Source organism: Leptodactylus fuscus, chromosome 1 (assembly GCF_031893055.1).
Source record: "Leptodactylus fuscus isolate aLepFus1 chromosome 1, aLepFus1.hap2, whole genome shotgun sequence".
In the NCBI taxonomy this organism is placed as follows: Eukaryota; Metazoa; Chordata; class Amphibia; order Anura; family Leptodactylidae; genus Leptodactylus; species Leptodactylus fuscus.
The window spans coordinates 17,925,682-17,942,527 of record NC_134265.1 but is presented as its reverse complement, the minus strand read 5'-3'; the positions used below and the strand labels follow the sequence as shown (position 1 = coordinate 17,942,527).

At 40.8% G+C, this 16,846-nt stretch overlaps 1 protein-coding gene across 1 annotated transcript in view; it reads left to right on the top strand.

Moving 5' to 3' along the window:
• The first annotated feature begins 14,283 nt into the window (after window positions 1-14,283).
• EGFLAM (EGF like, fibronectin type III and laminin G domains) overlaps window positions 14,284-16,846 on the top strand; it is an 85,762-nt gene continuing 83,199 nt past the window's right edge. The window contains exon 1 of the mRNA XM_075267579.1: window positions 14,284-14,666. Within this exon, the coding sequence (XP_075123680.1) occupies window positions 14,558-14,666 (109 nt within the window). The 5' untranslated portion in view covers window positions 14,284-14,557. The remainder of the gene's footprint in view (window positions 14,667-16,846) is intronic.

Below are 16,846 nucleotides of genomic sequence, written 5' to 3'. Positions count from 1 at the left end.
TCCAAATGGTGTGTGGGATGTCGACAGAAATTTAAAGGGAAACTATCCTCACAATTGGGCGGAACGTGCGCTCGTTTTACTCCCGTAGATACAAATCGATGGTCATTAGATTGGCATCGACTCCTGAGAGTAATGAACATGGAACTCCTGGATCCCGTAAAGTGTTGTAACATTTGTTGTGCAGTCTGAAGATGGAAAGATCGGGCATGTTGAGTTTCAGTATGTCTGATCCTTTGTTATCATGGGAGCTAAACCACCAGATAGGCTCACGCATTTCGGAAAACGCACGCACACTAAGCTAAACTGAGCATGCATGCAAAACAAGTGGTGGGCTATCACAAGGGTATGGTTAGATTAAGAGCGGGTGGATGGGACCCTATGGATCATAGCCCTGGCGGGGTGAGGATGACCCATTGGCTTCTGGGCATGTTTACAGTTGTGACCACTGTGACTTAATAGCTTTGGGTGTGAGTACTTTCTAGATGCAGTGTAGGTTATGGATACTTTGGACACAGTGTAGGGGTGTGAGTACTTTCTAGAGGCAGTCTAGGGGTGTGAGTACTTTCTAGAGCCAGTCTAGGGGTGTGAGTACTTTCTAGAGGTCATTTAGGGGTGTGAGTACTTTCTAGAGCCAGTCTAGGGGTGTGAGTACTTTCTAGAGCCAGTCTAGGGGTGTGAGTAATTTCTAGAGGTCATTTAGGGGTGTGAGTACTTTCTAGAGCCAGTCTAGGGGTGTGAGTACTTTCTAGAGCCAGTCTAGAGGTGTGAGTACTTTCTAGAGCCAGTCTAGGGGTGTGAGTACTTTCTAGAGCCAGTCTAGGGGTGTGAGTACTTTCTAGAGGTCATTTAGGGGTGTGAGTACTTTCTAGAGCCAGTCTAGGGGTGTGAGTACTTTCTAGAGCCAGTCTAGGGGTGTGAGTACTTTCTAGAGCCAGTCTAGGGGTGTGAGTACTTTCTAGAGGTCATTTAGGGGTGTGAGTACTTTCTAGAACCAGTCTAGGGGTGTGAGTACTTTCTAGAGCCAGTCTAGGGGTGTGAGTACTTTCTAGAGGTCATTTAGGGGTGTGAGTACTTTCTAGAGCCAGTCTAGGGGTGTGAGTACTTTCTAGAGGTCATATAGGGGTGTGAGTACTTTCTAGAGGTCATATAGGGGTGTGAGTACTTTCTAGAGGTCATATAGGGGTGTGAGCGCTTTCTAGAGGCTGTATAGGAGTGTTAAAATTTTAGAGGTAGTATAGGGGTGTGAGTACTTTCTAGAAGCAGAATGGGGGTGTGAGAACTTTCTAGAGGAAATATAAGGGTGTCAATCCTTTCTACAGGCAGTATGGGGGTGTAAATAGTTTGTAGATGCAGTATAGGGGTGTGTATACTTTGGAGATGCAGTATAGGGGTGTGTATACTTTGGAGATGCAGTATGGGGGTGTAAGTAATTTGTAGATCCAGTATAGGGGTGTGAATAATTTGTAGATCCAGTATAGGTTTGTGAATAGGTTTTATATGCCTTATAGGGGTGTGGGCACTTTCTAGATGTAGGTCTCATTTTTTGCGTGGATGTAAATCCATGAAAATTTCTGATGGAATTCTAAATTTATAACAAATTCTAAAATAGGAGCGTTCAGACGCGAACGCCACCGAGATTATTTTTACTTTAGAACATTGCTTCATCAAACTATCTGCAAAATGTAAAAACAGGATATCAAAGCCCAAATAATAAAGATCCATGTGCTCAGGAATGTTCCTATTCTGTGAGTGGACCTATGACTTGTCCTGCTAATGCTGCAGTATGTGCTCCAGAGCTGATCATCCTACTGCACCAAATAACAGAAAGTCTCTATCTCTCTCTTCTTGCTTCTATCTATCTATCTATCTATCTATCTATCTATCTATCTATCTCCTATCTATCTATCTATCTATCTATCTCCAATGTATGTATGTATGTATCTATCTATCTATCTCCTATCTATCTATCTATCTCCTATCTATCTATCTATCTATCTATCTATCTATCTATCTCCTATCTATCAATCTATCTATCTCCTATCTATCTATCTATCTATCTATCTATCTCCAATCTATCTATCTAGCTAGCTATCTATCTATCTATCTATCTATCTATCTATCTATGTAAACAAGAAACAGGCTGCCTCTATCCCATTATGTCTGGTTGGTTTACATGTAATTCTGCCAGTAGTAACTGTAAAATAACAAAGAAATATCTGAGAAAAGCCCAAGTGAGCATGATATAAGAGATCCAGGAACACTGAACTGTGTAAATACAGGCAGACATGATGCAGGAAATGAGCACAGTCAATAAAGCTACTGCTGTCTGTGAATAATATCCCATCTGTAACCACACATGCAGTCAGAAGTAGATACAAGTAGCCTAGAAGACTTGTCTTACATTGTGAGATGTGCAGAATATTCAGTCCTTTGCTCAGAGCAGTTTGCAGACATGTGTATAGGCTGTGAGGAGAATCAGCCCCTCCCCTCTGGATTCACTGCAGGAATCGGTCAGCCCCTCCTCCTTACACTCACTGTGATGTCTTGATTTATGGTCAAACCTTTGCCTAACAACAGGGAGTGAACTATAAATTAGCTAGAAGGGAGACACCTAGTGGCAGGAACTTTAGAGAGGTTTTTTCAGGCAAAAGGCAGCAACATTTTTAATTAAAGTTTAATTACATTTTGATCTGGAATCACATGATGTATGAGACAAAGTTGTCTGAAAAGTTTGTGCCCATTGAACAACCTCCCCCTCCCCCCTCCATAGACTTAAATAAATAGTGCAGGGGAATAGAAGATACGTGGAATCAGTGGTGGCTACCGCTGCGTTTCCCCCCCCCCTTTGCCGGCTGGAGTAACTATTTACTTACCGATCCTGACAGTGGTCCGGATCGGTAAATGACACTACGGGCCCCACAGACATCATTATTATACTCAGGGGTCTTTTCAGACCCCCAAGTATAATGATTGGTGGCCCGGAAAAGGTAAGAGAACATAAAAAATACCGTTACTTACCTTTCCACGCTCCGGGCAGTTTCAGGCCTACTTCAGGATGCTCCCTGACATCACATGACCCGAGACGCAGGGCCTGGTCATGTGATGTCCCGGGTCATGTGATGTCCTGGACGTCATTAAAGAAGGCCGACGCCACCAAGGACTGCAGGGGAGCCTGAGATAGGTAAGTAAGGGCTCGTTCACACGTGAACAAAGGGGCGGATTTTGACAATGGTGGTCTATGCAGACCGCCGGGCTTCTTTTTTCCGCTAGCGGCGGGCTGCTGCTAGCAGAGAAAAGAAGCGACTAGCGGCAGCACCCTCCTATGTCGGCTCATTCATTTGAGCCGACATAGGAGGGGAAAGTCGCGACTGCAATGGTCGCGGCAGGCGGGTTTTGACCAGAGAGAGACGCGGGAGAGACTGTGTCAAAACCCGCGCGGACCCCACAACGTGTGAACTAACCCTAACAGTGTTTTTTATGTTTTTATCCCCCCTACGTCTCTGATTATTATACTCTGGGGTCTGAAAAGGGGGGGGGGGGGTCAGTCGGGGTCTTCAGCAGGCATCGGTCGGGGCGGGGGGCCATGTCAAAAGTTCACCACGGGGCCCCGCCGGTCCTAGTTATACCACTGCGTGGAATGTCTGATAAGTGGAGAAGGAGACAGATTTCTATAATAAGACATATTACAAAGTTTCTTCTATTCTATTCATTTATGGAATGTGGTTGTATATCTGGATATAAGCTGCAGCTATATATATACTGCATGTGCTTGAATATACTGAGCATTACACAGATTATTATCATACAGATTATTACACAGATTCTTATTATATGACCCATTGCCCTGCAGCAGTTACACGGATCCTGAGACTGGTAACATTAGGCCTTTATTCCACCATATGGTTTCTATTAAACCCTCCGTCCACACACTCAGACCGCTGCGGCCATGAAAGAGTTACAATGACTAAGGGGAAACAAGAGGTCATGTGACCTGTACAGAGGAAACATAACTCAGCAGACTTCAGCTCCTCCGCTGCTATTATACTACACGCCCCATTATAATCCTATATGGTATTATAGGGCTTTATGGTGTGTACGGCAGGGCTCTTATATTCTATACTAGAGGAAGTTTATCATCTTACTGGGAGGAATTATTCCCAATCTCTCTAGGTTTTATAGAAAGCCAGGCATTGATCTATAGGGAGCTACCTTCCAAAAGGTGGTGCTAGAGTGATTTTTCATTTAGTAGTAGTATTCATTTCAAGTAGTAGTGATTTACATGTAGTAGTGATACACAAGTGGTAGTGATATACAAGTGGTGGTGATATTTAAGTAGTAGTAATTCACAAGTAGTAGTGATACACAAGTAGAAGTGATACACAAGTAGTAATGATATACAAATAGTAGTGAAATACAAGTAGTAATGATATACAAGTAGTAGTGATATACAAGTAGTAGTGATACACAAGTAGTAATGATACACAAGTAGTAGTGATATACAAGTAGTAGTGATATACAAGTAGTAGTGATATACAAGTAGTAGTGATACACAAGTAGTAGTGATATACAAGTGGTGGTGATATACAAGTGGTAGTGATACACAAGTAGTAGTGATATACAAGTAGTAATGATACACATGTAGTAGTGATACACAAGTAGTAGTGATATACAACTGGTGGTGATATTTAAGTAGTAGTGATATGCAAGTAGTAGTGATATACAAGTAGTAGTGATACACAAGTAGTAGTGATACACAAGTAGTAATGTTATACAAGTAGTAGTGATACACAAGTAGTAGTGATATAGGGAACTACGTTCCAAAAGGTGGTGCTAGAGTGATTTTTCATTTAGTAGTAGTATTCATTTCAGGTAGTAGTGATTTCCATGTAGTAGTGATACACAAGTGGTAGTGATACACAAGTAGTAGTGATGTACAAGTAGTAGTAATTCACAAGTAGCAGTGATACACAAGTAGTAGTGATATACAACAGTGATACACAAGTAGTAATGATATACAAGTAGTAGTGATACACAAGTAGTAGTGATATACAAGTAGTAGTGATACACAAGTAGTAATAATATACAAGTAGTAGTGATACACAAGTAGTAATGATATACAAGTAGTAGTGATACACAAGTGGTAGTGATATACAAGTGGTGGTGATATTTAAGTAGTAGTAATTCACAAGTAGTAGTGATACACAAGTAGAAGTGATACACAAGTAGTAATGATATACAAATAGTAGTGAAATACAAGTAGTAATGATATACAAGTAGTAGTGATATACAAGTAGTAGTGATACACAAGTAGTAATGATACACAAGTAGTAGTGATATACAAGTAGTAGTGATATACAAGTAGTAGTGATATACAAGTAGTAGTGATACACAAGTAGTAGTGATATACAAGTGGTGGTGATATACAAGTGGTAGTGATACACAAGTAGTAGTGATATACAAGTAGTAATGATACACATGTAGTAGTGATACACAAGTAGTAGTGATATACAACTGGTGGTGATATTTAAGTAGTAGTGATATGCAAGTAGTAGTGATATACAAGTAGTAGTGATACACAAGTAGTAGTGATACACAAGTAGTAATGTTATACAAGTAGTAGTGATACACAAGTAGTAGTGATATAGGGAACTACGTTCCAAAAGGTGGTGCTAGAGTGATTTTTCATTTAGTAGTAGTATTCATTTCAGGTAGTAGTGATTTCCATGTAGTAGTGATACACAAGTGGTAGTGATACACAAGTAGTAGTGATGTACAAGTAGTAGTAATTCACAAGTAGCAGTGATACACAAGTAGTAGTGATATACAACAGTGATACACAAGTAGTAATGATATACAAGTAGTAGTGATACACAAGTAGTAGTGATATACAAGTAGTAGTGATACACAAGTAGTAATAATATACAAGTAGTAGTGATACACAAGTAGTAATGATATACAAGTAGTAGTGATACACAAGTAGTAATGATATACAAGTAGTAGTGATACACAAGTAGTATTGATATACAAGTAGTAGTGATACACACTGGAGAAAACCAACAGCTACACCTACCTGGGGCTGGAGCTCAGCCAATCAGGAAGCTTCAAAGCAGCAATAGAAACCCTGAAAGCAAAAGCCTGCAGAACCTTCCATGCCATCAGAAGACAACTGTACCACCTCAAACCACCGGTGAGGGTCTGGCTGAAGATATTTGACGCTGTCATCTCCCCGATCCTTCTCTATGGCAGTGAGGTTTGGGGCCCAGCCACCTACCCAGACCAGTCAAAGTGGGATTCCAGCCCAACAGAGAACTTCCACCTGGAGTTCTGCAAATACCTGCTCCATGTCCATCGCAACACCACCAACATGGCCTGCAGGGCAGAGCTAGGCAGACTCCCCCTATGGCTCACCATACAGAAGAGGGTGCTAGCTTTCCAGGCACACATCCAGGGGAGCAAGCCTGACTCCTACCACCACCAAGCCTGGCTAAGCCACCTGAGCAAACCAGACACTCACCAACCAAACAACAGCCATCCACCAAACCAAAAACACCAACAGATGATAACCAAGGCCGAAATAAAGGCGACCACAGAGGCAAATAGAGAGCGGTACATTGAAGAATGGAAAAACGAAATAAAGAACTCCAAGAAACTCACCGTGTACCAATCCCTACAAAGGGACTACACCATGGCCACCTACCTGGAGAGAATACGCCACCCCAAGCACAGACAGACCCTGAGCCGGTACAGACTGAGCGCCCACAACCTAGAGATAGAGACGGGGCGATACAGACAGACGTACAAGCCACGGGAGAAGAGACTGTGCCAGCACTGTGACCAGGGGGCCCTAGAAGACGAGACCCACTTCCTGCTACACTGCACCAAATACTCAGCTATGAGGGCCGTCTACTACCAAAGACTCTCTGCCCACATCCCAGACTTCATATCTGCAGACGAGAAGAGGAAACTCTACATCCTACTGGGAGAAGAAGAGGCCACTGTGGAGATCGCTGCCCAATACGTGTCCAGCTGTCACCAAACAAGAGGAAGATGAGACTCCATGGACTGTTATATTTATCCCAATACACCCACCCCACCCCCACCTCCCCATATAGCAGTCACCAACTAAGAGGAAGATGAGACTCCATGGACTGTTATATTTATCACCCCCACCTCCAACCCTCCCCATATAGCGGTCACCAACGAAGAGGAAGATGAAACTCCATGGACTGTTATAACCCAAACCACCCCTCCATACCCACCACTCACCCACCCGAATCCAACTCCCCCCCCCCCCCCCACCGCCCACTTTACTAGCTTTGGCAATGCCAAATACCTATTCGGACGTGCCAATAAAGCTTTTTTGATTTGATTTGATTACACAAGTAGTAGTTATATACTAGTAGTAGTGATACACAAGTAGTAATGATATACAAGTAGTAGTGATACACAAGTAGTAGTGATATACAAGTAGCAATAATATACAAGTAGTAATGATGTACAAGTAGTAATGATATACAAGTAGTAGTGATACACAAGTAGTAGTGATACACAAGTAGTAATGATATACAAGTAGTAGTGATACACAAGTAGTAGTGATATACAAGTAGTAGTGATACACAAGGAGTAATGATATACAAGTAGTAGTGATATACAAGTAGTAGTGATACACAAGTAGTAGTGATACACAAGTAGTAGTGATACACAAGGAGTAATGATATACAAGTAGTAGTGATACACAAGTAGTAGTGATATACAAGTAGTAGTGATACACAAGTAGTAGTGATATACAAGTAGTAGTGATACACAAGTAGTAGTGATGTACTAGTAGTAGTGATACACAAGTAGTAGTGATATACAAGTAGTAGTGATGTACAAGTAGTAGTGATACACACACAAGTAGTAGTGATGTACAAGTAGTAGTGATACACAAGTAGTGATACACAAGTAGTAGTAATACACAAGTAGTAGTGATACACAAGTAGTAGTGATACACAAGTTGTGGTGATGTACAAGTAGTAGTGATACACAAGTTGTGGTGATGTACAAGTAGTAGTGATACACAAGTTGTGGTGATGTACAAGTAGTAGTGATGCACAAGTAGTAGTGATATACAAGTTGTGGTGATGTACAAGTAGTAGTGATACACAAGTAGTAGTGATACACAAGTAGTAGTGATACACAAGTTGTGGTGATGTACAAGTAGTAGTGATATACAAGTAATAGTGATACACAAGTAGTAGTGATACACAAGTTGTGGTGATGTACAAGTAGTAGTGATATACAAGTAATAGTGATACACAAGTAGTAGTGATACACAAGTTGTGGTGATGTACAAGTAGTAGTGATACACAAGTAGTAGTGATATACAAGTAGTTGTGACCCCTAATTAGGCCTATTAGGACATTTGGACTATGGGCTCCGATTATTTCTATTTCTATTTTTGAGCATTTTTGCGACCCACAAACATAACACAAAGTAGTATACCTAAATGTTACTCACTTGTTACTGCTTCATTCTTGTGATACAGTGTATAAAGCAACAACTGGCGAATTAGTTTTGGAGGCCTTATATCGGGTTATCGTCTTTTATTAAAGATCATTTACCCCAATAATATAATAATATAACCCAGTAATGTCATGTGACTCCTCGGCTCTGCACCTCCCTGTGTCCCCCGGGACCTCTCATTATGTCGGGGGGGGGGGGGGGGGGGGAGGTTTGGTGTGTGTGTGGGGGGGAGGTTTGGTGAGTCTCTTCCTATCCCTCATCGCACCCTCTCCCCAGGGGACACCTTGGATGTGTGAACCGTCCATTACCGAACCTCATTACGCCTCATCTTACTCCCCTACCAATTACGTATAGAAGAAACCCTCCACCTGTCCCCATTCTCTCCAGTCACTTATCAAACACAACAAGCAGAGAGGTAAATACCCCCGGGGGCAGAAGCCGACCCCGCTGTTACATAAACTCCATTGTTGTGGCTGAAGATCCTGAGATACCATCTGAAGATCCTTCATGAGGTCACTACAACTGAAGCCGGAGATAAGATGGAACCCATAGGGCAAATGGAAATATTGCCCCCTCCAAAGTAAAAGAGGGCGCTTTGCAGGCTACATAGTAATTGAAGGTATCAGGTAATATCTTGGGGGGTCTCACCAAAAGATATGGGGTATAACGAAGAAATGGGAATGTTACATAATCCAGGTAAAAATGTGCAGACACTGAGGCCAGGTCTATCCAAAATCAGCGAAGAAGGCCCAATGGGCACGTCCCAAAGGTGGGTCTAATTTGCGAAAATTAATCTTGCACGGGTCATCCAGACCATCCAGGAGACTGATGTGAATGGGGACCGAATCTGTACAACGCTGTGCAATAAGTTAGTGCTACAGCAACATATACACAAGAGCGATGTTCTGCGTCGTGGTCAGGAGGTCCCTGCACTAAACCGCAGTAGATCTTGGCCTGGGATACGATTATACAGAGACACTTGCCAGTGGGGGAGGGGACGACTTCTCGGACAATGGCCTAGTTCATTGATAAATGTGAACGCTGTTATATCTCATACATCAAAACTTCACTCATGGGGGCAACTGTGCGAAATTGGGTTTGAGCTGGAAGCTGAGGCTTCGCTCTCGGCCTCATCTGTGGTTATGGCTGACTTCTCCGTAAGCAGTCCCACATGGATAGTGCTCGGAGCGGTGGCGTTATTCACACCAGGCATCAGTCATATCTGCGTCCTCACCCTCCGCCAGTGCCCATGTTTAATAGGTGGGCCCTTGGAGAAGGGAGTAGATGGTGGTCCTGGCTGTCCCATGGTACGGTCCCCAAAGCAGGAGTCCCACAAGTACTGGATCTGAGATTGATGCGGATACCATACTAAGGGGTCGCCGTATGTCCTAAATGTGGTCTGTGCCACTAAATTTTTGTGAACACACAATTCATTTTGTCGGCGTTTGTGATGACAGAATCCATTTTGTGATCACAGAAATAAATTCTGTGAGCACAAAAACAAGTTTAATTTTCTTAGAATGCAAAGAATCAATGTATGAAGGTCACAGAGGTCACACAGAATATTATTTTGTCACACAGAATGCTATTTTGTGGCACGGGATGTTATTTGTTACTAGAACTCCAGCCTGGCTTTTTTCTGTCTCTGGGTAAGAAGTGGGGTCTTCCTGGGTCTCCTACCATACAGTCCCTTCTCATTCAGACGCTGACACTGGATAGTACAGGGTGACACTGTTGTACCCTCGGACTGCAGGGCAGCTTGGACTTGTTTGGATGTTAGTCGAGGTTCTTTATCCGCCATCCGCACAATCTTGCGGTGAAATCTCTCGCCAATTTTTCTTTTCCGTCCACATCTAGGGAGGTTAGCCACAGTGCCATGGGCTTTACACGTCCTGATGACACTGCGCATGGTAGACACAGGAACATTCAGGTCTTTGGAGATGGACTTGTAGCCTTGAGATTGCTCATGCTTCCTCACAATTTTGCTTCTCAAGTCCTCTGACAGTTCTTTGGTCTTCTTTCTTTTCTCCATGCTCAATGTGGTCACACAAGGACACAGGACAGAGGTGGAGTCAACTTTAATCCATTTCAACTGGCTGCAAGTGTGATTTAGTTATTGCCATCACCTATTAGGTGCCTCAGGTAAGTAACAGGTGCTGTTAATTACACAAATTAGAGAAGCATCACATGATTTTTCAAACAGTGCCAATACTTTTGTCCACCCCCTTTTTTATGTTTGCTGTGGAATTATATCCAATTTGGCTTTTTGACAATTTTTTTTGTGGTTTTCCATTGTAGACAAAATAAATGAAGGTAATAATATCAAAGAATTTGTGCTTGCAATCATTTTCTGGAAGAACACGAGTATTATCTGACAGAATTGCAGGGGTGCCAATACTTTTGTCCAACACTGTACTGTTAATTTGTTACATATACTGTGACTTTGTTGCACAGAATTCTCTTTTGTATGACATAACACATCTTGTAAAGCCAACAGTACAAAACAAATTATGTCACAAATTATAGTCACAAATAATTCTATATGACAAAATAAAACTCTGCACCACAAAATAAACTTTTGTGACCGAAAAATTGACTCTGTAAACATAAAAAAAGAAAAAATAAAGCTGCCAAAGGGACCAGTCAGTATGGGGGGGGGGGGGGACTATGGGGGGGGGGGGGGACTCTACAGCCCCATCATTGTCAGGAGAACATGGAAAGTTCTAACATATTGTGTACGCTCTCGCTTTCTGTGATCTAACCCCCCCCCAGCAAGGACTCCATTATCCAGTCAGTGCAGCGATCAACATAAGAGACGAGGAGAATGGCCGGAATGATCCCAATCTCAAGCTGCTCATTTTTGCCATTTCAGAAATTTTTCGATATCTCTGAACCCATTGCCACAACGTAAAGAGAATCTCCATTAGAGAGAGACGGAAATTCTTCTTCTTAGTAATTTCAGGTCAATATGTTGTATAAAAATGGCTGGACCTGCCAAGATATATGACTGTGGCCCTCATACTACGGGGGAGGGGGACACAATGTCCACAATGTTGTTTGTGCCACAAAATTAATTTAGTGACCACAAGATTTAATTCTGTCATGTTTTGTCACTGCAAGGACGTCCAGGTATATAGGAGTGACTGCCCAGATGTATACAGTCATCGGCTGGTCTGCAAGGAGTTACAATCCTGGTTATTTTGTGTCACAAAAGCGATTTTGGAGTAAAACGCTCATCTTGTCGCACAAAATACAATCTGTTACAATAATTGATAATTTCATAGAAATGTCACATGGAATGTTATTTTGTCACATAGAATGGTATTTTGTCACACGTGATGTCACATAGAATGCCATATTGTCACATAGAATGTCACTTTGTCACATAGAATGTCATATTGTTGCATAGAATGGTATTTTGTCACATGTAATGTCAAACAGAATGTCATTTTGTCACGTAATGTCACTTAGAATGTCATATTGTCACATAGAATGGTATATTGTCACATACAATGTCACATAGAATGTCATTTTGTCACATAGAATGTTATTTGTCACGTAGAATGTCATTTTGTCACGTAATGTCACATAGAATGTCATATTGTCACATAGAATGTCATTTTGTCACATAGAATGTTATTTTGTTACATACAATGTCACATAGAATGTCATTTTGTCACATAGAATGTCATATTGTCACATAGAATGGTATTTTGTCACATAGAATGTCATATTGTCACATAGAATGGTATTTTGTCACATAGAATGTCATATTGTCGCATAGAATGGTATTTTGTCACATGTAATGTCACACAGAATGTCATTTTGTCACGTAATGTCACTTAGAATGTCATATTGTCACATAGAATGGTATATTGTCACATACAATGTCACATAAAATGTCATTTTATCACATAGAATGTCACACAGGATGTCATTTTGTCACATAATGTCGCATAGAATGTCATTTTGTCACATAGAATGTCATATTGTCACATAGAATGGTATTTTGTCACATAGAATGTCATATTGTCACATAGAATGTCATTTTGTCACATAGAATGTTATTTTGTTACATACAATGTCACATAGAATGTCATTTTGTCACATAGAATGTCATATTGTCACATAGAATGGTATTTTGTCACACAGAATGTCATATTGTCACATAGAATGGTATTTTGTCACATAGAATGTCATATTGTCGCATAGAATGGTATTTTGTCACATGTAATGTCACACAGAATGTCATTTTGTCACGTAATGTCACTTAGAATGTCATATTGTCACATAGAATGGTATATTGTCACATACAATGTCACATAAAATGTCATTTTATCACATAGAATGTCACACAGGATGTCATTTTGTCACATAATGTCGCATAGAATGTCATTTTGTCACATAGAATGTCATATTGTCACATAGAATGGTATTTTGTCACATAGAATGTCATATTGTCACATAGAATGTCATTTTGTCACATAGAATGTTATTTTGTTACATACAATGTCACATAGAATGTCATTTTGTCACATAGAATGTCATATTGTCACATAGAATGGTATTTTGTCACACAGAATGTCATATTGTCACATAGAATGGTATTTTGTCACATAGAATGTCATATTGTCGCATAGAATGGTATTTTGTCACATGTAATGTCACACAGAATGTCATTTTGTCACTTAATGTCACTTAGAATGTCATATTGTCACATAGAATGGTATATTTTCACATACAATGTCACATAAAATGTCATTTTGTCACATAGAATGTCACACAGGATGTCATTTTGTCACATAATGTCGCATAGAATGTCATTTTGTCACATAGAATGTTATTTTGTCACGTAATGTCACATAGAATGTCATATTGCCACGTAGAATGTCATTTTGTCACATAGAATGTCACATAGAATGTCATATTGTCACATAGAATGGTATATTGTCACATACAATGCCACATAGAATGTCATTTTGTCACATAGAATGTTATTTTGTCACGTAATGTCACATAGAATGGTATTTTGTCACATAGAATGTCACTTTGTCACACAGAATGTCATATTGTCACAAAGAATGGTATTTTGTCACACGTGATGTCACATAGAATGTCATATTGTCACATAGAATGTCATTTTGTCACACGTGATGTCACACAGAATGTCATTTTGTCACATAGAATGGTATTTTGTCACACAAAATGACATTTTTTGCCCTTTTTTGCACATCTTCGCCTCTGCACCCCGCTCGCCATATTATCAGCCCCAACCTACCGGCTTTGCTATAACTCAGACCACAAACCTGGACTAGATTTGTGATCAGACGCGACTACATGCAGGAGACTTACTCAGAGGTCCGGGCCGTACTCCTGTCGGGGAATCTAATAAGACGTGCGTAACAATAAATTTCCCCCATAGAGGACAAACAGGACCCTATACTGGGCTTGGGGCACTGCTACCTCTGCACCCCCTATAGCTATACCTGACTTTCGGGGTGACGCCTCCTAATCTTGGCCATGTAGTCCCTAATCCTCGCGTGCTGCTATATTAGTCTGAGTGGCCGGAGCAATCTCATCTCCATCTGGGGGATTAATTGCGATTTATCTTCTTAAGTCTGCGCTCCGACTCCCACTGACCGCCCTCCACTTGGCTGGAAGTGGCTTTAAAGAGGCGACAGACAACACAACATCCTCAGGAGTGGAAGTTCATAGAAATGTGCAGGGCTGGGAGGGGGGGTGGGAGTGCAGGGGCTTCCAGATTTGGATGTAATTTGGGGAGGGGGGTGTACTGTGAAGAGACACACACACACTGGAAATTGCTTTCTTGTGCTGTTTGTAAGTGCTGAGGGATGTAATGTGACTGCGAGCCCCTCCTTGCTGACTTCCCCCCTCCCACACGTGCAGAATCCACTAGGTTTCAGACCATCCTCTCCTGCTGGGGTCTGACTCCTCTACATGAGAGAGGTTGGGGACACTAAAGTCTTCTCCATCTTTTCCGTCCCCCCCTTCCTTGGCCATCACTTTGCAGTTCTGCCTCTTCTATGCTCACATGATGGATTTGCTCAGATCTCCATCCTGGTTCTGTCTGCTGCTGCTGCTGTGTCTGTCCATTGGATCAGTCCTGAGCTCCAGGAAGGCGCCCCCCCCTCGGAGACAAGGTAATGGGGACTACAGAAGGGGCCCATCGTGTCACTTCAAGGCAAACTTTCTATGTGCAGATGTAGCAGAGCTGAGTTTGTCATGGGGGGTTGTATCCCTTTGTGACAATGCAGTCGCCATATGACAAACTCAGCTCTGCTACATCTTGAACTCTTATAGAGGAGGGATAGTCGCGTGGTGTGGGGTGAAGTTTTTGGGCTGTCGCGGGCGGGCAGTGCCGGGCATCTGTGGTTAATCAGGGGCACAGGATTAATGCTGGAGGGTCTTTGTGTGCCTGTGCAGTTTCCTGTGTGGAGGGCTCACAGACCCTCAGTGGGGGCGTCCTGTACCTCCAGGCTCCTCACCGACACCCCATTATCCCCCCAGACTTCTCTTTGTCTCTTTCTGTTGTATCATTTCCTGTTGTAAAGTAACAAAAAAAGAGAAACAAAATTACTGAATGAAAATATCACATTGTAAATAGCAACAGCCCGGACTGTGCCGGAATACATAGGAGGGGCTTATTGGGCCCCCAAACAACCAGCAGATGCCCCCGGGGCCCCAGACCGAGCTGCACCTCTGTCTATAGCTCCAACATATTCCACAGCGCAGTACTCAGAATGGATTCAGTCATATATGTCCTTCATATCTATCTATCTATCTATCTATCTATCTATCTATCTATCTATCTCCTATCTATCTATCTATCTATCTATCTATCTATCTCCTATCTATCTATCTCCTATCTATCTATCTATCTATCTATCTATCTATCTATCTACCTCCAATCTATCTATCTATCTTCTATCTATCTATCTGTCTGTCTATCTATCTATCATCTATCTATCTATCTATCTATCTATCTATCTATCTCCTATCTATCTATCTATCTATCTATCTCTCTCTCTCTCATATCTTTCTGTGTATCCTTCTCTCCTATCTCTCCTTATTGCTTGGTTATTGTGTAATGAGAAGTTTTGCACATTCTAATCTACTTTATCATTTCCTGACTCTTTTCAAGATCTCTGCTTGCCATCAGCAAATATGAACATTTTTGTCCAGAAGCTAAATCATAAATCACACCCCTCCTATTAGTTTTTTTCTATTCTATTCTATACTATCTATCTTATATCTTCCTCTCTCTCATATCTATCTATCTATCTATCTATCTATCTATCTATCTATCTATCTATCTATCTATCTATCTCCTATATCCTATCTATCTATCTATCTATCTATCTATCTATCTTCTATCTATCTATCTATCTATCTATCTATCTATCTATCTATATATCTATCTATATATCTCCTATCTATCTATCTCCTATCTATCTATCTATCTATCTCCTATCTATCTATCTATCTATCTATCTATCTATCTATCTATCTATCTCCTATCTATCTATCTATCTATCTATCTATCTATCTCCTATCTATCTATCTATCTATCTATCTATCTATCTATCTATCTAGCTATCTCCTATATCCTATCTATCTATCTATCTATCTATCTATCTATCTATCTATCTATCTATCTATCTCCTATCTATCTAGCTATCTCCTATATCCTATCTATCTATCTATCTATCTATCTATCTATCTATCTATCTATCTCCTATATCCTATCTATCTATCTATCTATCTATCTATCTATCTATCTACTATCTATCTATCTCCTATCTATCTATCTCCTATCTATCTATCTCTCTCCTATCTATCTATCTATCTCCTATCTATCTATCTATCTATCTATCTATCTCCTATCTATCTATCTATCTATCTATCTATCTCCTATCTATCTATCTATCTATCTATCTATCTATCTACCTCCTATCTATCTATCTATCTATCTATCTCCTATCTATCTATTTATCTATCTATCTATCTATCTATCTATCATCTTCTATCTATCTATCTATCTATCTATCTTTCTATCTCTCTCCTATATCCTATCTATCTATCTATCTATCTATCTATCTATCTATCTATCTCCTATCTATCTATCTATCTATCTATCTACCTCCAATCTATCTATCTATCTATCTATCTATCTATCTATCTTCTATCTATCTATCTGTCTGTCTATCTATCTATCTCCTATCTATCTATCTATCTATCTATCTATCTCCTATCTATCTATCTATCTATCTATCTATCTATCTATCTATCTCTCTCTCTCTCTCTCTCTCTCTCTCTCTCT